This window comes from Rhopilema esculentum, chromosome 12 (genome assembly GCF_057945365.1).
Source record: "Rhopilema esculentum isolate cy_ngs chromosome 12, ASM5794536v1, whole genome shotgun sequence".
Lineage (NCBI taxonomy): Eukaryota > Metazoa > Cnidaria > Scyphozoa > Rhizostomeae > Rhizostomatidae > Rhopilema > Rhopilema esculentum.
Genome location: NC_142826.1, coordinates 3,078,336 through 3,104,003, shown reverse-complemented (window position 1 = coordinate 3,104,003; position 25,668 = coordinate 3,078,336). Strand labels below are relative to the sequence as shown.

At 36.8% G+C, this 25,668-nt stretch overlaps 1 protein-coding gene across 1 annotated transcript; it reads right to left on the bottom strand.

The window, feature by feature from the left end:
- Positions 1-596: 596 nt before the first annotated feature.
- LOC135681142 (uncharacterized) lies at positions 597-25,668 on the bottom strand. The gene is made up of 24 exons (XM_065195449.2): positions 24,925-25,668; positions 23,886-23,977; positions 23,498-23,720; positions 22,172-22,282; positions 19,640-19,809; positions 17,914-18,181; positions 17,044-17,219; positions 16,227-16,526; positions 15,427-15,726; positions 13,933-14,232; positions 13,101-13,394; positions 12,183-12,479; positions 11,071-11,373; positions 10,317-10,417; positions 9,339-9,564; positions 8,068-8,433; positions 7,187-7,492; positions 6,447-6,916; positions 6,049-6,143; positions 5,374-5,536; positions 2,905-2,965; positions 2,472-2,746; positions 1,923-2,082; positions 597-1,244 (listed from the first exon to the last, which is right to left on the bottom strand). The coding sequence occupies exons 1-24, from the start codon at positions 24,942-24,944 to the stop codon at positions 931-933; spliced, it is 5,391 nt and encodes a 1,796-aa protein (XP_065051521.2). The 5' UTR covers positions 24,945-25,668; the 3' UTR covers positions 597-930.

Sequence of the window (25,668 nt, the reverse complement as noted above, 5' to 3'; positions counted from 1 at the left end):
AGATTTTGGAAATGGCTTTCAAATTTCCTTGGAGCTGAGTGAGATGTTTTGGGACAATTCGGTGCTTGTATTGTACCTTTGCATTCTGGCTTAAGCTGCCAGTTATTTTTTCCTGGATTTCTCAATTATGATTCCTGCTATGTCATAAGACATTGTACAATTGCAACTGAACCTGCACTTTTCGAGAATTTAATTGGAGTGTTTGGTCCTGGCACAATGACTTCAGACGAGTCTCTTTTCATCATCAAGCAATCGATCTGTATATTTTGTCAACGAGATGGTGTTGACAGTTGAATTTAGACTGCTGTATACCAAAGCAACGGGAAGTGGTAGCATGGGAACTGAATGCAATGAATTAATTTGCCAAATGTTTTAGAAGACAGCCGTTACCTTCTTGGGCAAACAAGGGCTGTAATGTGACACAAAACTTATTGAGAAACTACACAATTTTAATCTCTTGTTAATAGTTTTTTAAAGTAAATATATTTCATTAAAGCACCTAATCTTTTAAGAAACCACTTGTCACAACGAAGATCTTCATATAATTCATTGTACAAGGTATTCTTTATTATTCCATTTTCTTGCTTCTTTTTGTGGTTTAGCATATTTCTTGCTGCAATCAAAAAATAATTTTTTCGATTCCTCTTTTATATTGCAAAGGTGCGAATCTGTGATTAATCTTTCGAACAAGAAAAGTTACAACTAAGAAAAATATCATTACTACAATATCTAGATCTCAAACTACTTTTTAACAGTGATGTACCAAACTAACTCCCATCCAGCGATGTTACCATTACCTTGGAGTGCCCCATGAACCAATCTCTTGCAACCTCTTACTGTTTTATCATCTGCTATTTTGGTACGTGTGTTATCTTAATCTAGCGTTAACCAAAACTGGCTTGTGGTCTGTCCGTTATCTTCTAGGTCCTTTCAAACTTCTTCTTCTTTCTCATCGACAATAGTAAGGCTTACTCTAGAACCAGCCACTGTTGGCTTTGGTAGTCCAAGGCTAACTGTATGCTTGTGTTTTCTGATATCTTCCTCATAATCGGCATTGCCAAACAGTTCGATTATATCTGGCACTATATTCACGGCATAGTTTTTATTCGAAAGTTCAATTATCTGCTTTGCATGTTTTAATTCCAGTTCTTCCGTCATTACGTGAATCTTTTTTATAAACTCATCAACTTGGATAAGTTTGTCCTCGCCGTTTCTGTTTGGTCTTGACCTTAGTGGACCGATTTCTGTAAAAAGATAAAAATAAGATTCATCTTTATCGCATTACATGTTGCTCTACTTCACGCAGCCATGAAAAATTCTTTTACAATGCAAAAAAATAAAAACTCTACAATGACGAGTGAAAATCAGAAAAAGTTCAGCAGGTGAAATTGCCAAGGCGTGTAATTACATCTGATCTACGATAAATTGGTAAGAGAAAGAGAGTAAACTTGACATGGTCTCGGTTAGAATAAAACATATTAGCCAGCTCTATTCTCACTGGCTTCCCTTCCTCCATATCACATCCAAGCTTCTTTTTATTCTTGTACAGACAGAAGACGAATTCCATATCTCTGACCAAATCTTGGTTTTATCACACAGTCCCTCATAAATAGGCACAGCCCCTGAACTGCCTAGTAGTTAGGCCCTAGCTATTTCGATATCAACACTAGGAGGCATTTTCACACAATCGAAGGCGTTTTCTAAGTTAGTATGACGCGTAACTTATTCTACGTGTCGGTGACAGGGATCTTCATACTACCCACAGTTTATTGCGTATTTTAACTCCATCGATCATTTCATATATTTTAACACACATCCTTACTCTATAATCATAACCCAAGAAATAGACTACTTGCATGAAGATATTATGCTATAACATGACCAGCCAACATATTATGCTATAACATGAAAAGCCAACATACTCGCAAAAATGGTTTTCCTCCTGCGGTTCTCGTAAATTAAAGAGCAGATGATAGCAAAAACCAAAATGACCATTAATGTAATGACGGAAATTTTGAAAGCTGTTGAATCTTTACTGAGAATATAAGAAACTCTCTCGTTTGTGGCTTGACTCTTTACAACCTGTAAAAAAGGAGATTTTCATTACAAAGTATCTTCGGATAGCTGATATTCTCATAATTAGCTCACTCTGGAATACGCTTCGAGTACGAGTAGGCCTGTTATTGATTACAGTTTACTAATGTAGACCAACCTTTGCAATAGATCCTTTGTTGATATAAATTTCCTTAAAAATATGCTTGCTATCTAAACAAAGTAACTTATTATTTCTTTTCTTTCCCATATAGTTTATGAGATTGATCTCTACCAACACATTTTGTTTTTAGGGCAGCGACTTTTGCAGAAATTTTGACTTGATACCAAAGTAAACAATTAACTGAGGTTTATGTCTGCTCACGTTGCCAATTGAAGGATGCTTTTAGTACATCACGTTTTTGAAATTATCTCCCTACCTTCCACAACCGATGAAAGTTTATCCCCATTTTACGATCAATTTCTTGCTTGTTGCTTCTCATATACATATTTATACAGTTTGCCAGTCTCTCTGCCTTTCCACTGACAACAACTCCATAAAACTGATTTTCGTCTTTGATATCCTTTATAACCAATTTGTCATTATTCACTATCTTGTCATTCGCTATGATTGACAGCCCGTCAATCAAAGCCATATCGACACTCCCATCCAGTACCGTGTCGATCGCCTTCATGTACTCTTTGTAAGAGAAAACTGAAAGAAAATAGTATCATGACCATTAAATTATTCCTTGTTTGCTTTGCATAACGGTTTATGTCCCATTTGATAAACATGTTTTTTTAGTTTATCAAGAGTTAGAACTATATTATCATAACGGAATGTAGTTTTAAAAGAAAGGGAAATCTTCCTACCATTTGAAACTGTAGCACCACTCCTGAAAGCAAACTGCTGTGTATCGTTGGTAACACTGACCTAAATAGGACAAAATGAAATAACATTTTGCCGGTTTTTTTCTTAGTTAAAGCCAACTAAATGTAAATGGCTTTGAAAAAAGCAAACATTTTACAACATACTTAAAGCTTTTTCGTCTGACACTCCTCAGAGCATAAAACGTCAGAATAGGTTCCGAAAAACATGTTTGAAAAATATATACCCAGTTGTGGATCGAAATAGGCCAATCAGAAAAACGCAAGCACAAGACCGGTATAGTTGACCAATCAGTGCCGCGAGCCTAAAGAAAAACCTTTGGGCGCACAACCCAAAGATTGGGGGATAGGATAAAACAGCATGTTCCTTCCAACATACGAAACAAAACTGCCCCTCAAAGAGAACAGCCTCCTCGATCTTGTAGGTCGAGAAACACTGTTAAAACAAGTGATTCTGCCATTGGTCAACATCTTTTGGACAACCCAGATTGTGCAAAACTCTATAATGACGACATGTTTCGGATAATTGGCAGAGCCCGGTCGTCCTTCCATCTAGCAGTTTTGGAGTCAATCTACATAAAAACGAAAAAGCCGCCATTGTGTAGACAAAAGGAGTTCGTTTTCTCTCTTGGACTCCATTGGTAATTTTTCTTTAGGCTCGCGGCACTGATTGGTCAACTATACCGGTCTTGTGCTTGCGTTTTTCTGATTGGCCTATTTCGATCCACAACTGGGTATATATTTTTCAAACATGTTTTTCGGAACCTATTCTGACGTTTTATGCTCTGAGGAGTGTCAGACGAAAAAGCTTTAAGTATGTTGTAAAATGTTTGCTTTTTTCAAAGCCATTTTCAAATTCTGTACCGCAAAAAAACTGTCCAACTAAATGTATTGACAATAAGCGAAGTTAACAACGCAACAATAAGATACATCAATGTACAGTAGGTTCCCTGTCATTTTATATAGCCCACTTGTCATATAAATGGTTAACAAATACGGCATGAGTCAGAATTCGCAGACATACTAGTATAGTTTATACTTGTTTTAAAGGTTTTTATATTTGAGCTTGGGGTTATTTCTGTGGAAAATAGGGTCCATACTTCTTGACATCTATATGATACAGTGTCCAGTATTTGGCAGCGCTGTACACGCTTTCAGTGTATAGGATAGGACAGTTTTGAGTTGCTGCCCCGAGATTTGTGCTTGATACGATTACCAGACAAAATCATAAAGGGGGGGGGGGGTCATATTTAAGTAATTGGTTGATGGCTAACTTACTCTTCCAAGCCGATAGAATTATTAAATGTGACGTCATCAGCGGGGATTTAGAAGAGGATATGAGGGTGCGACACCCCCCCCCTCTCCAATATTTTTGTGTCCTTCGGTAAATGTTATTTCATTCAGTAAAAATAATTCGTTGGTACTCAGTAGTAACAAGGTAAACGATTTTACTTTATTTATCTTCTTATCAGAATTTATCTTCTTATCAGCAGCGTAGCGGTGGGGAGGAATTTTCTTAAACGATTTTAAGCTAATTTCAAGGGGGTCGTCGGCCTGAATTATGAAGTGCTTGTCGTGGATTTTTCTCTTAGGAGAACAGACTACGGGGTTTAAATCTTTTGAATACTGTTTGTTATTTTTAGATATTCGATAACAACTTTGGAAAATCACTTTTTACACGTAGTACTTCTTCGCTTTACACATTTCAGGATATGAACATTAGTGGAATTGTGAAGGAAATAGACAGTTGTAGAATATGGTCAGCCACAAAACGCTTCATATGACTTTGTATGAAGGGAAATTGCCACGTAAAAATGCAATAGCTTTTCCAAATGCATTTACAAATGGGTGTTTTCCCCGATTTCTTAGGGGTCTGGTCAGCAAGAAATTCTCCTCTTTGCCACACCAATCTTCCAACCCTGGCTACGCCACTGCTTCATGTCGTCTTTACCTTGAAGTTAACACCATATTTTTAGAATGGGCGTTTCCACCATTTACCAGTGACCTGAAGGGTGTGGCACCAAGATTAGTGTCTAACACACCCCCCCCCCAACCCATATTGCTTGAATCCGCCCCTGGACGTTGTAAAAAGCGATTTTTTTTGCCGTCATTAATTAAGGACTCTATTGGACACGAATATCAATGTAGCAAATCAAAGAAATTACGTTGACTGCACAGATGATTTTTGTAAAAACATAATTTTCAATATTCTCGAAGAATTACCATCAAGATATGATATCAAGGGAGTAGGTAATGTCTTAATGTTAAAGTCCAAAGTCTAATGGCATTGGATAATAATTCTGTCGATGAAAGGTTAACATGCACGAAGATTTTTATTTCCCTCTTTAAGTCCTTCACTCTGAAGGTCTAATGTGACGGTTTTCGGGATGTAATTTTGTTCTTTTGCAAATGTTTATTCGTATTTGGTCTGCAATTTACCGATATCCCCGTTACCTTTTTTCCAACAAGAGAAAACACCCCAGGTTTTTCCTCTGTCTTCTGCAGAATGGTCACCGTAATCGATGATACGAGCAATGCCTTCCATATCAATCCAAAAACGATCGACACTACTGCGCCTATCCGCCCAAAGAATGTCGAAGGTACAATGTCACCATACCTGTAAATGGTAACAAAGATACTGACGAATGCATGAATTCCCCGTGGAATGAAGTCTCGTTTGGAAGTAAAGGAATGAAAACGAGTCTGGTCCATTTTGCTTCCATTAAGATGTTTTAGAAAGTGAGTCACATTTTTAGCGGTTTTTTAGCTAATATTGGATGAAGGATAAGATGATTTGCATTGTATTATCAATATTTTTTCACAAGTTAGATTAAGTGTAAATTCCACACAAATTTTTTGTGGTTTCTAAGCGATTTTATGTCAAACGTTAAAATGTCAATCCAATCTAAAATAACTAGATTTTGTAGGCTTTTTTGATAAAGAACTTAAGCATTTGTTTAAGATCACATTATGTAAGCTTTAATGAAATTAATTTTAGGAACGTTTTTTACATTCCTTCCACTGGGAATATCTTTCCATTCATTCCATTAAGAAAATATTTTACATTCAGCTATGTTTTCATACCAACGAATGTTTCTTTATACTTACTTATTATTCAACATTTCTTACCCGGTAGTCAACTGGCTTTGAAAAGCAAACCAAATAGCTTGATGCAAGCCATTGAAAAACCCACCAGCTAGATGACTTTCTCTCGTTTTCAGTTCCTGAAGCGAAGCAAACATGAAAATGCAAACATTAAAATTAAAGCTTTTAGGTATGCAACTTCAAGTCTGGAAGATTTTCTTGTGGAAAACTTTGATTAACGAAAGTCTATTCCATACCTTTCCCTGTCTTCTCTAACTTTTATCAATTTGAATGATTTATCAAAGTTAAACTTATATAGCTAAATCTTTAAGCTTAACACTTGAATCTATTATTTTAGCCAGAAAGCACAACGGTAACATCAAGCTACCAAATTATAGCTATAATCATTTGAAGTATTTGGATGATGAGTCTTCGGTACTCACTATTAGCCAGTGGATATGGCCATAAAGAACAAGAACCAACAAGGCAATCACAAAAACGGGATATGATCTGCCTAGTCCACGTATAAGCGTTTTTGCTCCTTCGTTGGCCTTTTCTGCAGCGGACATTTTTCTAGCAATGACTGCGATCCCCGGTGACCGAATAACTGGCACAAATTTTCCAATGCCATGGGATCGATCAAGATGTGACCAGGTATGAATTGCCTGCAGCTGAGGTGCATATACTTCTTTCCCGTGCTGCAGCTCCTCGAAAATGTCATCAGGGGAGAGTATACCCTCCCCATGCGAATCTATCTCCCAGTCAGTTTGAGTCTTTGTCGAAGAACACGTTGAGCAGCATGACTTTACAGCCGTATCTAACAGCAAAGTAAATGTGTCGTTTGTCTCCTTTGTTATTAGAGGTACCAAAATTCTCTTGACTATATGGACTTCCTTCTCGCATCTACATGTTTCTGAAACAAAATATTCCAAGATTTATGTGCTCTATTGACAGACAGGTTGTCAAAACTAATAGTATGCTTCTTCACATTTTGGAATCATTTTCTAGGATGCAAAACGATGACGATAATATTCATTCCATCTATTTGCAAACAAGGCATCTATTAGCGACATTTCTCTCAGAATAAAGAGAAACATTGAATTTTCTAGGATATTTTCTCCTTTGTATCATTTTAACAAGGTTCTAGACTACATAACTTTTGCATATAACTACATAGAAGTACCTCCATAAAGGGTATCTGTGTACGCTCCTATACCCGTCTGTGTAACTGCGGCCACTTTTACTGCATACTTTGTAAACAGCTTTAGGCCCGTCAACTTTGCCGACGTCATAGGCACTTTGACCATAAGCGAAGTTTCCTTTGGTTCTAGGCTTGGTTTCATCTCGAATTCAACAGGCCAATACTTAACGTTGTATTCCAAGACTGTCCCTCGTGTTTGGTTGAATGATGCAATTGCAGACCAACTCACTGAAATTTCGCTATATGAATACTTGTCATAGATTTCGAAATTTGGACCAATGATGGCAACTGCAAGGAAGAAAATTATATCATTGATAGATTTTGTAAGATAATGGCTGAATATATTCACTTTTGTAGCAGAATATGTTCGATTGTAGTGTTTTGAAGTTGTTCCAAGGTTTCATGTTGATGATGAAATTTGAATTCGGCTGCGGTGGACCATGTCACTAATGAGCTAACAACAATGCTGTTATTGAATGATATAATGGCAGTCAGATGGAATGCACTAAAGATTGGGGATTTTCTCCTGAAAGTTGGGTTGTGAACGCAGCCTGATGATAAAGCAGTCAATTGTGTTTCATGTAACGCATGTAGCGCATTGCTTCTACAGATCTTCAAAACACTTTGAATAATGCTCTCAAGTGCCAGAATCAGAATTTGCGGAGAAATACAGACAATGTTATAGAGAACCAAAATGTCCATTACTATTGAATGAAAGACTGATCCATACACAAAAATAAAGCTCGTATAAAGCCAGTACCCATATCACAACCTAGACCGGTTTGAAACATCTTAATATTTGGTGGCCTGGAGTGGTATTTTGTTGTTAAAAAAATAGGAAAATCTATTAGATCTATGCTTACCGCCTTGTCCACATGAAGCGTTGACAACAGAAATAGGCCCTAGCCCAGCCTTGGTCATTCCCGCGACTCTTATAATATACCATCTGTATGGCTCAAGATTGTCAACGACAGCAGTGGTAAAATTTCCCTTGACATCCTTGTACGATTCCCCAGGCAAAAGTCCTTCAACGGTGTTGTTTTCTGAACCGCTCACTGCTCGCACCACTCGATGGGTTTTGAGAACTTGCTTGTCTTGCCGTCGATAGAATATTCTATATACTATAACGATACCGTTTCTTTCAGACTCTTTGATTGGATCCCAGTAAAGACTAATGCTGTTAAAGTCACGTGAGAAAGATTCCAACATCCGGGGTGCTCCGGCAGGTACTGAAATTGAAGTTTATGCTCGAATTATTTAGCAGAAATTTTTTTGCTTATTAAAAAGTAACTTTGAATCGATTTTTTGATTTTATATTTTTAATAGCTAAGGTTTTTACGAGGCTGGTGACAAAATGATTAAATGTTGGTAGGAACATCATTTTCATGTAGAAATTTTTCTTTCTGTTATCTTCAATACAAAATGCTAAGCCTATGTTAGCCTGGTTCAACGAGTTCATGTTCATTCTAACCAATTTCCAAAGGCGCGCTTGTTCGCATAGATTCTATTCCAAAAAATACTTTAACTTCTCCAAGGTTGGATATAAAGCTCTAACAAAACGATAACAGCAAATAAATTCCCCTTCCTCTAGAATACAGTCAACTCGCTCTCGCAATATTTTCGTCCTCTCCGTCCTAGCTTCTTTTCCAACTCCCTCTCACTACTTGCTTCCACCAGCTCTTTGTCGGGGATTCTGCATAAATTATATGAAAATACCAATAATCGAATAAAAGTTAAGGGGGTTTCTAAGGAAGCTCTCACTCATATTAGATAGCAGAAAATGAGGCGAATTTCTGATAGTACCGATTGGATGTTCACTCGTTAAAGGAAACTGACTAGAAAATGCTTAATTTCCCATTAAATGATGAAAGATGTTGCGAACTTTACAACAGACTTTTGGAAAGACTTTGCCAGCTTTTTACGATATTTCAGTTTTCGAGAGATTCGTCACAGAAACCTATTTTTTCCATCAGAAACCTGTTTGTTTGCATTTGTGTCGATTTTGTACCCAATACCTAGTCTAAAGCAAGAGCCATTCTTAGCAGACGCCCATGTGAAACGTTGCTTTTATAAAAAACTAGACAGCTACATTTTATATTGAGGAAACTATATAACTTGAGGAAGAGGATCTTACTGTCTGTAGCTGTCTTGATTCGAAACTTGGGTGACGGAGGGCCTGTTCCCATTTTGTTTAGAACACGAATCCAAACGTAATATTCGACAAATTTTTTCAGTCCAGTCAGCACAAAGTGATTTGTATTGTTCTTTGTCTTTGTACTCATAACTCGAGTTTCTGAACACCACGAGGGCATATCTGCAGGACATTTTACCACTTGATAGAATACGCTGTATGCAATAATCTAAAAGAAATTAATGAAATTATTATTATGTTTGAATTTAATAATTGTTTTGTTTGGCTAATCTGAAATAAAATGTGCGATGTTGATTGAGTTTAAAATATAGATATAATTTTGATTGTCGAAAATCTTTGGCTGGGATTTCAGTAGCAATGCTTGTGAATTATGAATGATTAGAGCAGTTGCAGAGAAAACTTTTTGAAAAAATCCTCAGAGTTTTTATTAATTTGTAATCTTTGAGCTTGATGATTGACAGAACTGAGCTGATTCAAAGCAAGCAATGACTCAACATCGTCCATTTAAAGAATACTATTTCCCGTAGCCATTAGTAATGTTACCGAGCTAGTCAGGTACAAAAGTGAATTAATATATTTACCGTAATGCCTCGAACAAGCGCCCCCTCGAATAAGAGCCCCTTTAAATAAGTGCCAACCCTAGAGGTAAAGTTATTGAATAAGCGCCCCCCTCGAATAAGCGCCCACCCCTCGAATAAGCAACCATCCTTCAACCTTCAGAATGGGCGCTTATTCGAATTTCCAACGAAAAAATAATTGGAAAGCAATTCAACACAAAAGATTAATGGAGAACACAATTTGCACCCAAATCTACTTTTTAAATAAGCGCCCCCTCGATTAAGCGCCTCCCTCGAATAAGCGCGCACCCTGGAGCCTCAAAAATCAAAAAAGCGCCCGGGCGCTTATTCGAGGCATTACGGTAATTTACTTCATTGAAATCAATATTTCTTGTGTACTTACGATCCCGTTGCTCTCGTTAGACTGTTTACTGTTCCATGATAACGATAATGCTGTTGAGGTACTTGCGAAACCGGAAATATTCATTGGATATCCCTCGGGTGCTAAAATATAAATTGCTTTCTTTAATAAAAATCATATTCCCTAGAGCAAACGATAGAATACTGGTTACATGTTCAGTTTGCAATGGTAAATTTCGAAAACTTTGTGGACCTTGTTCCTCTTCATTTTAGCGTCCATTAAAATGAAGTCGTAAGAGAAAAGTAATATTATCTACAGGGTTACAAAAGTACTATGTTCATTAATGATGAATAGAGACACAAAATTAATTGGTCCGTAAAATTAGCTCTCTCAGTATTGCAATGAAATAAACTTTAGGTCATCTTGTGACTGACATTTTGAAGTCCATGCTTACTTAACAATGCTATTTAATATAAAAAACAAACCTGAGTCTCTTTTGAATTTAGTTTAGCGAGCTTTATATGTTTTCTTTCAAAAATAGGTCAGTTTAGCCTGGACGAATTAAATTCAGGATATTTTTTAATACGCCGTTTTGATAAGTCAAACAGTTTTATTAAACTTCCCTGTTTAGATATTTTGAAACGGCAAAACAATAAAAAAGTAAAGGGGATTGTTAATTTTGCTAGGGCAAGCCCCTGTGCTCCATCTTCACTGCATTTGCTTAATGGTCTTATTTATATTGAGTTATTTTTATCAGTCAAATCAACGAAGCAGATCTACTGCATGCCACACTTACAATCTTCGTCAGTCCAGACTTTGATCGAGTTGCTGAAAACACCGACTCCCTTGCTTGTAATCCCTGCAATTCTCAGGAAATACGATTGAAACATCTTCAAGTTATCGACAGTGCCATTCCTTGAATTACTGCTAAAGCTAGTTTCTAGCCATTCATTTATTCCCTCCGAATCCTCTTTATATATGACTCGATACCCATTTATGATACCATTCCTGTTTTTCAGAGAGATCTGATTCCAGAATAATATGATACTTCTGGATGTTGCGTTATTGCCCCAGAAGTTCGATGGTGGAGCCGAAGGAACTGAAAGGTGATTGGAAAATGAATCTTTAAAAATATAGTTGATTAGCATAAGGTAGGATGCATCTTAACAGAAGTAAAATGCTTTTTCATGTTAATTTGTCCTTATTGTACTAGGTTAATAGTATTTTAGTTCTTCTATCAGATCTACTTAAGAAGCCATTCAAAACTTTGTTTTCTGCTTTAAACAAAGCGGAAACTAATATGTTACTGGACAATCCTGTCTCCATTACCAAAATTTTGCCCGTTTCAGTAGAAGAATGGTTAAATTATTCATATGTTTGAAGAAAGTTCTAATAAATACTGTAGTAGCTTCGTTAAATATACTTGAAAGTTTGATTGAATTATTAGAAAATTTTTAATATCTTACAAATGAGGAAATTCCTAATAAACAGTACCCAATCCATGCATGCAAAGACTATTGAAACTTAATTCTGAAACCTCTAAAATTACACGCTATTTTTCAACAAGCCACGACAAATAAAGTCTTTTTAATTAATTTTCTGCGTCAGTTGCGAACATCAAGAAACGGTTAATATAATTTGTTTTAAAGGCTTCTTGTTAAAATTTTTGTCTTCAATGTTGGATTCAATTGATGTCTACATAGTTTGCTGATGTTGTGTAGCTCAAGTGGTTATGCATGTACAAAGAATTTTACCATATATAATACATCACACATCCTATATCATAATATAATATATCGTATATGATACATATGATACATGCTGTATGATATAATATGTGATACATACAGTTTTTAATATACGAGCTCTTTCAATGAAACAAAAAATTTGTTCTGAAATGATTCGTACCATTTTCGTCAGTGATTCCAAGAATGGGAGCGTTGTATTTTCCTACCCCTATTTTGGTGATTCCGGCCACTTTTATTTCATACCATGTATAGTTTCTCAGTCCATAAATGACAGTCTCCATTTGATTATCATCCACAGTTGCATTTCTCCATTCCATTGTATCGTTTGCTCTATAGGCGATACTGTACCCCAATATGACCCCGTTTTGATGTCGGTATGGCACGGGTTGCCATGACACTAACAGTGAATTTGCACTTGTGTTTACTGCACGGATGGCCTCGGCTGGTGCACTTGGAACTTCAATGAAAACAGTCAATAATTTCTATATATCGTCTTTCAATGTATTCTTTTTAGCATCCTACCTCTCTATCGTTCTATCTATTCATTCACTGCCCTAGTACAGGGACTTGTAGGAAGCGGTTCAAAAAGTTTAGTTTTTAAAACATCTGTTAAGTAGTCCCTATTTAGTGTTACTGGAATGGAAAGCAAAAGCTTTCCGTCAAAAGTAAATGCTATTAGAAGTTTAAAATAGATGGTGATAAAGACCGAGATAAAGACTTGCAGGGGGGGGGCAGTCCTGATAAATAAGTGAAAAAACCACCATATTTTACAAAATAAAAGTATTTACTTATGATACTTAAGTTTTTGGGGGACCAGCCTCCCCCCCCGGCTCCCCGGTATCTAAGTCCTTGGATGGAGGCAAATTGTTTGTGAACAATACAATATGATTTTATGAGAGGGGGAGGGGGTACGAGCCCAAGATTAATAGTGGCTACAATCCTGTTCATTCAGTTGTGGATCATGCTGTTACCTTGCTCATACTGTCTCTAGGCCCATTCCCCCTCCCTTGATAAGTTTACTCATACAATTTGTTATAGGTTTATTAAAGTTTAAGTAGATAAACTGGATTAGCCATACCATCTTGCTTAGTTTTGACGTAGGTTATCTCTGACAAGACACCGATGCCTTTTGACGTCACTCCAGCCACTCTGATCGTATAATTAAAGTATTCTTCTACACCAGTTATAAGGATATTCATTTTTGTAGTGTAAGCATCCTGCCATCTTGCATAACCCTCCGTCTCTTTGTACGTCACGAAATATTTCAATATGACACCATTTGTTTCTTTGTATGGAATCTCTGTCCAGCTAACATTGAAGCTATTTGAGGCAATAGCTGTCCCAGTGACATTGCGTGGTGACTTTGACGGTGCTGGCATAAGAAACATTAGCATTTGTTATTCAAAGCTACTAGAATTTGAAAAACTATGATGAGTACTTGGAAGCTGCGACTCATGCAGCCAACCAAGAGGTTCAGATTCTCTAAGATTTCGAAATCTTACCCTTGATTAAAAATCTGTAGCATATGAATACCAAAACGTTTTGCCATTTTACTTAAAGCCAGTAATGCAAATACTTTTAGACAATGTTTTAGGACTAGAGAATTAAGCCAAAGCAGATGCATCCCTACTGAATCCCGTAGTACCATTACTGTCAATTAAGATTCAGTTCATCGCGTTTCTTGAAGCTCAGAAAGTCTAAAGCTGTTATAAATGACCGTAGATGTTGGGGGACGAGCCGGGCGTATGGGTTGTGACAAGACCCTTCGAAAAATTTTCTGTTCAGAGTGAGGAGTTTTTTGCCATCTGGGTCAGAGAATTTCTAAACCTGTCCGCAAGTCAAGGACGACTCCTCGGCAAATAGGACCTGGATACCCCTATTTAACACATAAATCCTGTTCTTTCACATACCGTATTCATCTGTTCGTGCTATCGCCGCCTCACTTTTGATACCTTCTCTTATGGTCTTCGCAGCAACTTTGATCTGGTAGATGGACCAGTGCCTAAGGCCAGTTATTATTATTGTTTTCACCGAACCACTTGCCTTGGTGTATTGCCAATCTGATTCTGGAGAATCCTTCAGCTTGTAGTATATTACATAAACCCGAACGATTCCATTTCTGCCTGATAAGGGAACAGTCCCCCAATTAACCTCCAAAGCTCTCGAACTTAGATTGTGAGCGGATATATTCTTGGGTGGTAAAGTTGGTGCTGGAAGAAAATAATAAAGTCAAATGATTAGGAATCACGGTAACCATCTACTATCTACTATCCTAGGACCAGCATAAGAAGGGGGGTATGCCTCGATTTATCTCTAAGGGCAATTCGGTCCTTTTCCAATTTAAACAGTGCCCCTATTACTCCCTCCCACTCTTTGCATCAGCCGTAGGCCTTGTACTCTCTATCATCGATGTTTTCGTCTCTTTTCACTTTCATTTCCTTTCCTTGACATCACTACTATCGTCTCTTCTTCTAAAAGCAGGGCTGGAAACTGTTATATTTGACTGTTATATTTTCTAAAAGCAGGGTTCATCATCTGGTCTACTTTTTACCAAGCTATATCAACAGTCTTGGAAGAGCTGCTGGGATATTTTTATACAATACTTGTGCCCAGATCCTTTGAGCCCGTCCTAAATGCATGTACCTGCTAATTGATGTATTCCTTACTTTACCACACTGAACAAGGTTTAAATGGAAAACACATTAAAAAAACTGATAAAGCACATATTCATATTTCTTTTTTGTCCTTATTTTCATTTTAATCCTATTTAGCAATGCTTCTAGCTTTTGTACAAATTGCTATAATTCACAGTACCGATTCTTTATTTAAAGTTGGTACAACTTCTAGTTATGCATACTCAAGCTAAATAAAACAACTACAGTAGAAACCCACATAAAAGAACCTAGGTGTTTTCTGACAGCCTGAATAGTTTCTTAATTAACAGGCTGCTATTCTAAATTCCAGTCTAAAAGGTTCTTAACAAGGCTCTTATAATGCGTACAGGCCTTGTATAGTATGTATTACATTAACAATGTTTTCCACCGCAAGAATTCTAATGGACACACTTAAAGCAGCTTTTTTATGTTAAATTTCTAACAATCTAATGAATTTGTGTTGTAAGATTGCCCATTGAGAATGCAACATACCATAATCTGATTTACTCTAAAAAAACCTTTTTTCTTACATACATATAAGAACCTTTCCAAATTTCAGCCTCCTGGAGGTTCTGAATTATGGGGTTTAAAAGGTTAAATTTCAGCCTCAATGTCCTCATAAAAACAGGTTCTTTTATGCGGTTTTCTACTGTAATGCATTTACAACTTGCACCTGACACATTTACAACTTATTTCCAAGCCAATAGATAACCCTTTTCCTCTGTCTAGCCCTCCCATAGCTGTCCTTACCGTCTTCTAACGTCCTCTGCGTGAAGATTGAGGAGAAAACTCCAACACCTTCTGACGTCATTCCAGCTATTCTAATGTCGTACTCCCTGTACTTGTTTAGCCCGGTTACAGTCTTTTCTCTTACTACGATGGTGTTGCTTGTAACGTTTAACCAATTGCCTTCTCCTTTCAGACTGTATTTGATGATGAACCCAATTAGTGCACCGTGCTGGTTGCGGAATGGAATCGGTCCCCATGCGACAACAATAGATGTTGAAGTAGTTGCCTGTAGGTTGATTCTTGATGGTGGAGCACTGGGCACTTGAAAGAAACAAAAGAGAGGCAAGTTTAATTTTCTGAATCTCTAAACTTCGATACTAGCTATTTTAAGGAATGTAAGTTTAATCAAAAGGGTAATCGAACATCAAATACAGCTCTGTTTACAGATGAGCTTGAAAAATAATTATTACTTTCTTCTGAGGTTTCTTTCCTTTAATCTATCTATGAGTAAGGAACTGCCGAGAATATTATGGGCTTGGGGACTTAGTAGTGTTTAGGCTAAACTTGCTTAAGCCAAAATCAAACGGTTTTTGTATGGTTTTGAGTATATTTTGTATATTAATTATTGGGCTAACCCCCCCCCCCTTCCCAGCCCCCTACTTCTGCGGACTCTGCCGGAGGTCACTGGTATATTAAATCTGACTCTTCTATCAATGAAATGATTTGCTCTGACATTCTCCTTCTATTTACTTTATGGAAATTGCATTGTATTATTATTATTTGGAGAGGGTTGAAATGGACAATAAAACCTGTTTACAAACCTCCTTCACCGGTTCTGAAAATGAGATCCTTAGGTCTGATCGTATACTCATCTCCAATATACCAAACTTTTGCTGCATGAATGGTCCATATTCCAAGTCCAGAGAATACTTTTGAAGTAATTGCAAGGTCTGTAATTTTGCTCTCATGAACGTCGATGGGATTGTCCAGAGGAGAGAAACGGATATGGTAGAACTTTAATGTAAAATTGTTGTACAGAGGAAACCATGGAACACCCCAAGTAATGTTCACGCTTGTTGAATTGACAATTTGATACGATGCTGCAGGGATGAGTTCATTTTCTACGGATGGAAATGTAGAGTCATAATCAACCTATTTCTATAATGTTTTAAAAATAAGCCTGAAACAAGTCTTAAAAACATTTTGTTGAGCACACATGTTTCTACATAAACATAACTGATCAGGAGCGAAAATGTTCTTAAGAACTGCTTAATTTTAAAATCATGTTAGTTTGATTACCTATGTACAGATGCTTAAGTCCATCGACATGAATGATTCGCTCTTGGGTCACATAATGCATTAAATAAAGAAAGTTGAATTGAATAAATGCCTTCAGTAAACCACGTGAAATTTGCGTACACCACATCAAATTTGCAAATTTACTTGCTATGCTCCCTCGATCTCCAATAAACGTCTCCCTGTTTGTTTGTAAGAAACATACAACGATTGCCCTTTACTTGAAGATACTCGCCAAAAATAAAGTCCTGGAACTATTTGAAAAAATTTAATCAAAGTCACACAACACAAGTGCAGATAAATTTGCACTAAGCTTAATATTATTTGAAACAAATGATCAACCTGAATTTATTGTTCTTGTCTCTGTAGACTGAAAAAACTCGTAAGTAGTCAGGTCCTGCATTCGTTTGACGAAGAACCTTGTACCACCTTTGTCATCTTTAAAGTAGTTAATTCTCAGAAAGTATTTATTTCCGCTTTGGAGCCTTCCCATGGATTGAAAGCTGCTGAAGACATCTCTATAAAAGGATATCGCTCTCTGTTTCATGTAGAAGAATTCAGTAAATGGTAGAGCGGTTGTTTAGAAGTAACCGATAGATACTAAAGGAGCTTATGCCATCTTTCAATCAAAATTAACCAATCAGTGAGCATGATGCCACTCTCATGCTTAGTGATTGGCTATAATGATTGACAGGTGACTTAAGCCACTTTTATATCCGTCGATGCAGCGATGGTCACTATATTACCTTAATTTTAAACACAGTTAAATAAGTAAATAGCTCAGTGATATATAATAGAAAACATTTAACAAAACAATCTTGCCAATTTTTGTCCATATCAAAAATTCCTTCAATAACTACATGAAAAGTAGAAATGTTATCACAGTGAGGGAGCAGAGTTGACAGATGTTATTTCATGGGCTCCGTTACAGGTTGGAAAGTGTGGGAGGGGAGGGTGAGGGGAAAAGTTAACACCCAAAACAGAAGATTTTGAAAAAAGCTCTATTGTCTCGCAAAAAGGTGGGGGGCCAAGACACCCCTGGCCCCTCCTTCGTCGGAGGTCCTGTGTTTTCGTAAGTATCGGATTAAATAAACTGGACCAATTGAATGAGGAATTCGAGAATTGAATCAAGGGCCCGTGAACAAAGAAAAATATGCCTGACATCTCTTGCCAGTCAGTCACCTATTACAGTGCAATCATATCACCACTTACTGCTCTGCAACCTTGACCTCTGTACCATTTATAGTGCAATATAGTTCACATCGATCTTGACAAAACAAGAAGATTTGGTAGATGCCTGTTTCTCCTGGATGAAAAAATCCTGTTGCTCTTAAACCAAAATTTTGCTGATTCCTGTCATCATATGTCTTCGATAGGCAACGAACCTCCTTTGGTGACGCTGCGGTGGAACCAAGATCGGGTCTTGTGCCTGGAGCGATATTGTAGTATTCTCCAAGTAGGCCATGCCAATTGTAGAGTGCTGTTTGAAATGTTAAAGAACAAGATATATTAACGTTAAATTAGCTTATTAACATGCACCTTGATAAAAGGAGTTTTAAATTGCTATTTGGAGGGGTGTTATTGACATTTGTAAGACAATAGTTTTATACCACTTACTGAAGTCATAAAAAGGCAATTCCTTGATCAACCAAAGATTCAATTATTCAGATATGCATTATGCAATAGAGTGTTTCAATTCAGTTGATTTTATTATTTTTACTCTTTGATTTTATGAAAGAATCATAAGGGTACAGAGGTTTGTCTACTTGTTAAACTAATCGGGTTATTATAAACATCAATTGCTTGAAATTGCTAAATTGCCTAGATGTTGCATAGTGTGTAAGTAACTTGAATTTCTTCATAAAAAATCTTATAATTTCTTTATAGATTACGATGAGACTAAAACCATTTATGTAATCGTCTTCAGATTAAAGACATATGGTTACCAAATCGACCTCAGAATAAATTCACCTGAAAAGTATTCTGGTAAGGAATTCTGATAAAGGAACCCTTTTTTGATTCTTAGTTTGATGTAGTGTGCATGAAGATAAGAGTCATAATGAAGATAAGAGTCTCTTACTCAAAGCATTCAATTCATTAACAGTTTGTAAGGCTAACAAGGTTCGGGGCCGGTAATAACCAATGTTGAATAAATAAAGGCGAAATAATAAAATTAAAGGAAAAATCACTGAGTTACTCATAACAAATCATGAATTTTAAAGGAAATGTGCTAAAAATTCTAGCAAATTGTTACATTTTAAGAAAGAGGAAGGTTCAATTGTTAGAAAAACAAGAAAAAAAATTTTCTAAAAGATTCTTATAATTTTTCTGTTTTCAGTAGGGAGCAAACTCTTAAATTTGTACCTCTTAACGACCATTTTAAGGTTAACTGCTCACATTGTTGAATTTTCATCACCTATAAGTTTCAAGGACTTTTGTGCCCTGAAACAAGCTTTGCAGTCCTTCCTTCCACCGATTTATTATTGGCAGTCTTCTTCAGCTTATCATACATAAGCGCGATCTCATCTTCTGTTGATGACTAGGTAGGACCCGCCATTGTTGAAGAAGACGTGAATCATCACTTTGATGACGTCATCATTTACCCGTCTCATTTTTGTCCCAGGTTCCAGAAAAGCTCTTGGCAGGCTTGCATTTTAATGTAGGAACATTTCCTCTCAAGGAGGTGAGAAGGGAGATGCGCCATGAATGCCAATAAGGAAAGAGTTTTGAAAGAATGACGTTTGCTGGGAATTTCAACAAAATTGCATGCAACTAAGCTTTTTGATCTGTATTTTACTTCCCCTTCCTTAAATCATCAAAATATTTGTTATTGTAAAGTAGATGACGGGGTTGAAGAAAGCATGGGCATTACATGAAGAAGTTTTAGAATAGGGTCCTCTTTCCTAACAGTTGCCAATGTAAAGATTATGTCACTCACACAAGGTTCGCCATAGACTGCTCCTCTTTATCGGTCTTTCAGTGATTCCACTTGGTTTTCTTACTCCCAGAGCTGCAAAGTCGTTATTCCCATCACCAACTCTCATGAACTCTACGTAATAGCGCACCGATTTATAGAGAAATATTTCACGAGACTTTTGACTTGCAGTGCTGTTAAATAAAAAACATCGTATTAACTTACGAGGTTGGATGAAAAAGGGTTTCATAAAGAAAGTTATTCTCAATGTTAAGTGTATGAGTTCAAGCTTAGACATTGCTTTGAAAATGCTCTTGAAGATATTAGACACGGATTGGTCAACCTCAGCAGTCATGTGCTCGCGTTTCTGATTGGCTTATTTCGATCCACAACTGGGTATATATAATATCTTTTGTTTGAAGATGATATATGGTTCCTCTCTGATGTTTTTCAAATCAGATTACAAATAGTCTCTTTTGCTTGGCGTCCAATCCATTTTACTATTTTTAGCTACTGTTATTTTTTTCCTGAAAAATGTTTCTTTAAGGTGATGTGATAGCAATTTACAATACCTTATGAAAATTTGATGTTATCAGGGATCGTTAATGCAATAGCTACAAGGCCCAATGCTCCCAGTCTTAGTAATCTTCTTTTGTATTAAACAATAGTTTATTAAAGGCAATCGACGAATAAAAAAGTGGCTTAAGACATCTGTCAATCGATATTAACCAATCAATGAGCGTGTAAGTGGAATCACGCTCACTGATTGGTCAATTTTTGATTGAAAGATAGTTTAAGTGTCTGTCGATTGCCTTCAATACGAACGAAGACTTGATTGCAGATATTGTTGAAGTTACAGATGTTTGTGATCCCTAATTGTCCAAGGCCATCAGCATCTACTGAACTTTGCTGTCTTCTTGTTTAAGAAAACGAATGTTAATGTTCTTTTGCTGTACCATTAATTGCAATAAATTTATGCACCATGCAGACCGGATAAATATGAATGCCAGTTTGTAAGGGGATTGAAGTTGCTTAGGTAAAGACCTGCAAACCACAACTGGCTTTTTGTAAATGCCAGAACTATTTGTATGCTAAGCAGCGGGTGGCAGCCCACATCCGTCAGACAGAGATACAAATTTCGTGAGAACGTAGAAGTTCACAACTTTATAAAAAGTCTATTAGCCTCTTTAGACCATAACACGGAATAGACCGGAAAGAGACGACCGCTAAATGCTGATAGTTTTGAAGACATACACAATTTATCCCAACTACACTAAGCATAGCAACCACTACACACTTTCCAACTACACACTAATTTAGATAGTTTTAAGGCTAAGGGCCGTCATTTGCCATCATTCTAAAGTGGGGTTGTTCAGGTTTCTTCTGCTTACAGTTATTTTTAAAGGAAACGTTTGAAGTTTTTCACATCTAAGTGGCAAAAACGCCTCGTTTTTAAAGGGGTTTTTAAAGAGGAATGTCACACCCAACACATCAACCCCTCCCCCCGTTGCTACGGCCTTGCCACTAACCAAAGATTCTCGTTATGACTATGTATAATTTTATGAAAATGTAATGTGTGCTTATTGTTCTTCATTAACTTTTAGCCATGGACAGCTTTTCTAGCCCGAAATCCTCTACGTATGATATTAGTTTGTGTAAAAAGATGTATTCACTTATTTTTATGTAGGAAGCTGATAGATACCAAATCAATGAGCAGGATAAATAGAAGGTTTCAACTTTGGAAATACGGATTGAAACAACGTGACAAAATCAAAAATTGAGGAATGTGATATCAAGCACAGGTATGAAATTTGTATTTTTAGTCCCAGTAGCTTAATCTTTCCGCAATGTGCTAAAGCTGTGACTGATTAAATCAGGGAATTACGGTAATAAAATCAAAGTTGATATGTTTTTACCTTTATAAGATGGAGCATTAGTTATATGAGAATAGTAAGGTACTCCCAGAAATTAATACAAATTTATGCGTCATTTTTCTCGTTTATCCATCAGCATAAATGTTGAAGTAAATTTTCTGTATGGGGGTCGAAGAACATAATTTTATTGTGGAAATATTTGAAAATATGAATATTTCCGATATTTCTAAATAATTCCGATAATTTCAGAATTTTAACATAATTAGTACAATGCAACTTTAGACCCTTTGAACTCAATCCCCAGCCGCCGGCCATTGTGCCGTGACAGATGATGGCAAGGCCGCCGCTAGGCGGACCGGCCCCGGGGCAAAAGCCTTGGTGGCTCCCCAATTTGTGCCGAAGACGCAAAAAAGTTTTGGCCACCCCTTGATTTCGTTCCTTTCTCTGAAGTTGAAGGCTAAAATGGGCTTTATACCTTGCTTTGTAGCGTATAATCGTTAAAAAATACCTTGCTTCAAAATCGTTAAGAAAGAAAAATATGCCTAAATTTTCAGCACGGGCCTTTTTCGGAGCCCGGGCCCCGGGGCATTTCCTCGGTTGAGCGAATTTCGTTGCTACTGGATGATAGATAGCACTTGAAAGAAACCGCATTGAAAGCAATCAGCTGATCGAGTACACTTACCAATCCCAACAGCTGTACGACGTTGCGTGCTGGACTTCTAGAATCTTCCGCATGTCGAACGGGTGTGCCTCGATAGTAAACGTGCACATGCCTTTGCATTTTGCGTAAAACCTTCGAAAAACAGATCTCTTCAGCTATGCTATTAACCAAATTTAACAAAAATATTTGAGCGAAACGTTGCAAGCTCCCAGCAAGCCCATATCTGTTAGCAAGTGACATACTGTCGAAATTATAGCAGCCAATCAGATAAAAATTAAATTTTTATAAAAGCTTGCTAAATTTTCATTTCTGATTTGCCTATGCACGAAACTAACACAAATTAATTCAACTAAATCTTTATAGCTGTTTTGGGGACTTTCCCTCTTCAGCTACTCTAAATTCAGCGTTTCCTATCACCCCCTCCCCTCTCTTATCATACCAGGCCAATATGCAACACGTGAAGATCATCGTTACTTTGCCATACTCACAGCTAGGCTTTTGCGCTACTCACAGCTAGGCCCTACTGATCCGCCATTATTCAAAAAGCAATATTTTCATGCAATTACCTTTTGCCTCAGCCTACTTTAGATGCAAATTTGCATACAGCATCTCGACTTGATTAGTGCATGTAAACAGGAGATATGAATACATCGAAATGGTACTTGTAAAGGCTATGGTATCGGATCCTTATTAAATGGGGAGGCGCTCGTTTTTCGAAGTTTGACGAAAATTTTTGAGTATGAACTTTTGTTTATATATACGCTCTTATGGGCAAAATTGTGAACCTCAACCCAGTTTCTTACATTTCATTCTTAAAATTAATCAAATCAGATTCTTAAGCAGGTTTGAAAATAACAGGGTATGTTTTCTTGAATCTATAGCCAACTCGGCTAAATAATATATCACTTTCCTTTTTTGGGTCATGAACTTCAGCATAAAACTAATGATTTTTTCACAGCCTTATGTGGGTATAAAGCCTAAGTTTTTTAGTATCGGGAGCAATTACAAAGAATCTTGTGTGAATAGATATGCTTTATAACAAATCTTAATATCAAGGAAAGTTTGCTTTTGAAGAATACATATAGGGTAGGCTGCCGAAGGGCAGCGAAAAATCTAAGAATAAACTTTTAACGTCTAAGTGTGTTTCTAATTATGTTTTTTTTCGGCGCGATTAAGGTATGAAGCTACCTAAATATAATGCTATTTTTTAAATATGGTTTGACGTCGATAAATGGATTTCTTCTCCAGCAAGGCACATCCCATCTAAAGATTTCTTCTGACGTCATTCATATGGAAAAGGAAGAACAACAAGATTCAATTCGCAAGAATAATAAATAACTAAGTTACCTGTGATTTCCCGTCTCTGAAGGAACAAAGTAGCCTTTATACCTTGCAATGACATACTTTTGCTTAGCACTAATATAGACCATAGGATCTTCAAAATGGTCCAAGTTTTGCACCATATGTGGACAGACAGGAAAGTCTTTAAGTTTTCTGTAAGCATCGAGTTCCAGCTCTGGTGTGTTGTACCATATTTCTTTGATAATTCCGTGACCGGGCTGCAGGAATCCTTTGAAGCATTGAAAGACGAAAAAGTAAAGATCAGTCAGTGAATAAGGGTAGTTTTATCTCTATTTCTTGAAGATATATGTTGCCATTCCTTTATCTAAATACATTGGAAATGCTTTTTTGCATATCAAAGTTGTTTAAGAAACTGAATATGGAGAATACTCACTTGAGTGAAGCACTGCACCAGCCCCATCCAATAACGACAAAATTTGGACAGCACAGCACACGAGCAGAGAACAAGCTCTCAAATTTGATTGCCTGAAAAAGTGAATTTGGAAGTGAATTACTGCATTCATATTTAAAAACTGTTATACAGAAAAGACGGCAGCGATTGGACCATCAGAAGAGAGAAAGAGTAGGAATCTAGGCATGACTAGCCTGACAACCAGACCCTGATTTCAAAGGAAAAAGTGTGCAAAAGAATACAGTGCTGTCTTACTGGCCATGCCTTTGAAACAACCACAGCTAATATTATAGTGGATCCAAATGTCACGTTTTCTTTTTTGCTATTGGTGGTTAAGGCATGTATCAGTTTTCATTTCCAGAACAGAACGGAAGGAACGGAACGGAACGGAACGGAGCGGAACGGAACGGAGCGGAACGGAATGGAATGGAACAGAACAGAACAGAACAGAACAGAACAGAGTAGAACAGAACAGAACAGAACAGAGTAGAACAGAACAGAACAGAACAGAACACACAGTCCACATTTAACGTTGTATTCATATTTTTCGCTTCTTTAAGCACAGAAATTTGGTAAACCAAAGCGTATAAATTATACTCTAGTCAATCAGTGTGTGACCGTTTTGTCACTATTGGCAGAGGTATTTGTCACAATATGTTTAAAGAACCAGCTACCAACTCCCATCATTAAATTCTCATCCTTGATATGTATGAATTTCAGACTCAGCATATATTGTTATCATGCATCGCCAAAAACGTTATGAAACCTCTTTCGATTAGATGTTTTATATTTGATTATAGCACAACCGATTTTATATCAACTCTTTAAAATCTTTAGACAATACCTTCAAATTTGAAAGACCTAGAATTCATAGGCAGAGTGAATGAAAATATACATCACCTTTTTGCTAGATGGAATGATATAGAAATAAATAGTATTTTCAATTTACTAAAGAAAAAGTGCAAGGAGAGGTAAATATATGCAAGGAGAAAGAGAATTCATAGAGCGTAGATTTCAATACCAGCTGTCTTTTGTTTTCATCCTTCCCTGTTGTTGATGTCACTGCAAATGCAATAGAGGCGAACTGCGGAGACCTTAATACCATATTGTTATGTAAGTGCCGCATCAGCAAGATAAAATTTACGCAACTCCGATGTTTTAGAAGCATGCAGGTAACCTTCTAATAGAATGTAAACTGACCTGCCTGTTGACAATATACGAAAGAGGTCTTTAAGCAAAATTTACAGCATCATGCGTATTTGTTTTCTATGTGCAGGTAATTGTGGTGTCAGAATAGAATTTTTTCGATTGCATTTTCTTTTAGATATGTATTCAGGGCAGGATAGACAAACAAGCAAACCCATAAAGCTAAGTGTTGTATAATTCTGAGATTATTATGGGTTTTTAATTTGCTAAACTACAGAAAACATGCTCACTCTTGGCATTTGAATTGATTCAACATACATAGGATTCCTTTCAATGGCTTCTTTTTATATGAGATCAAAGCCAAAACTTTATCGAGCAAAATCTTACACACCTTAGTGAACAATTGAAGGGATCTACAATCTGCAAAATATGAAATGATCTGCAAAATTACCAGTGGCGAAGCCAGGTTTGGTAGGACGGTCAGACTCAGATACGGATTTGCCACGCCCTTTTGACCACGCCCAAAAATAAAATGCCATCTTCTAGTTTGTGAAAATGCATTCATGGTGAATTAGCCATAGGCAATTGGAACAATTTTCCTACAAATTTAGTTTTTATG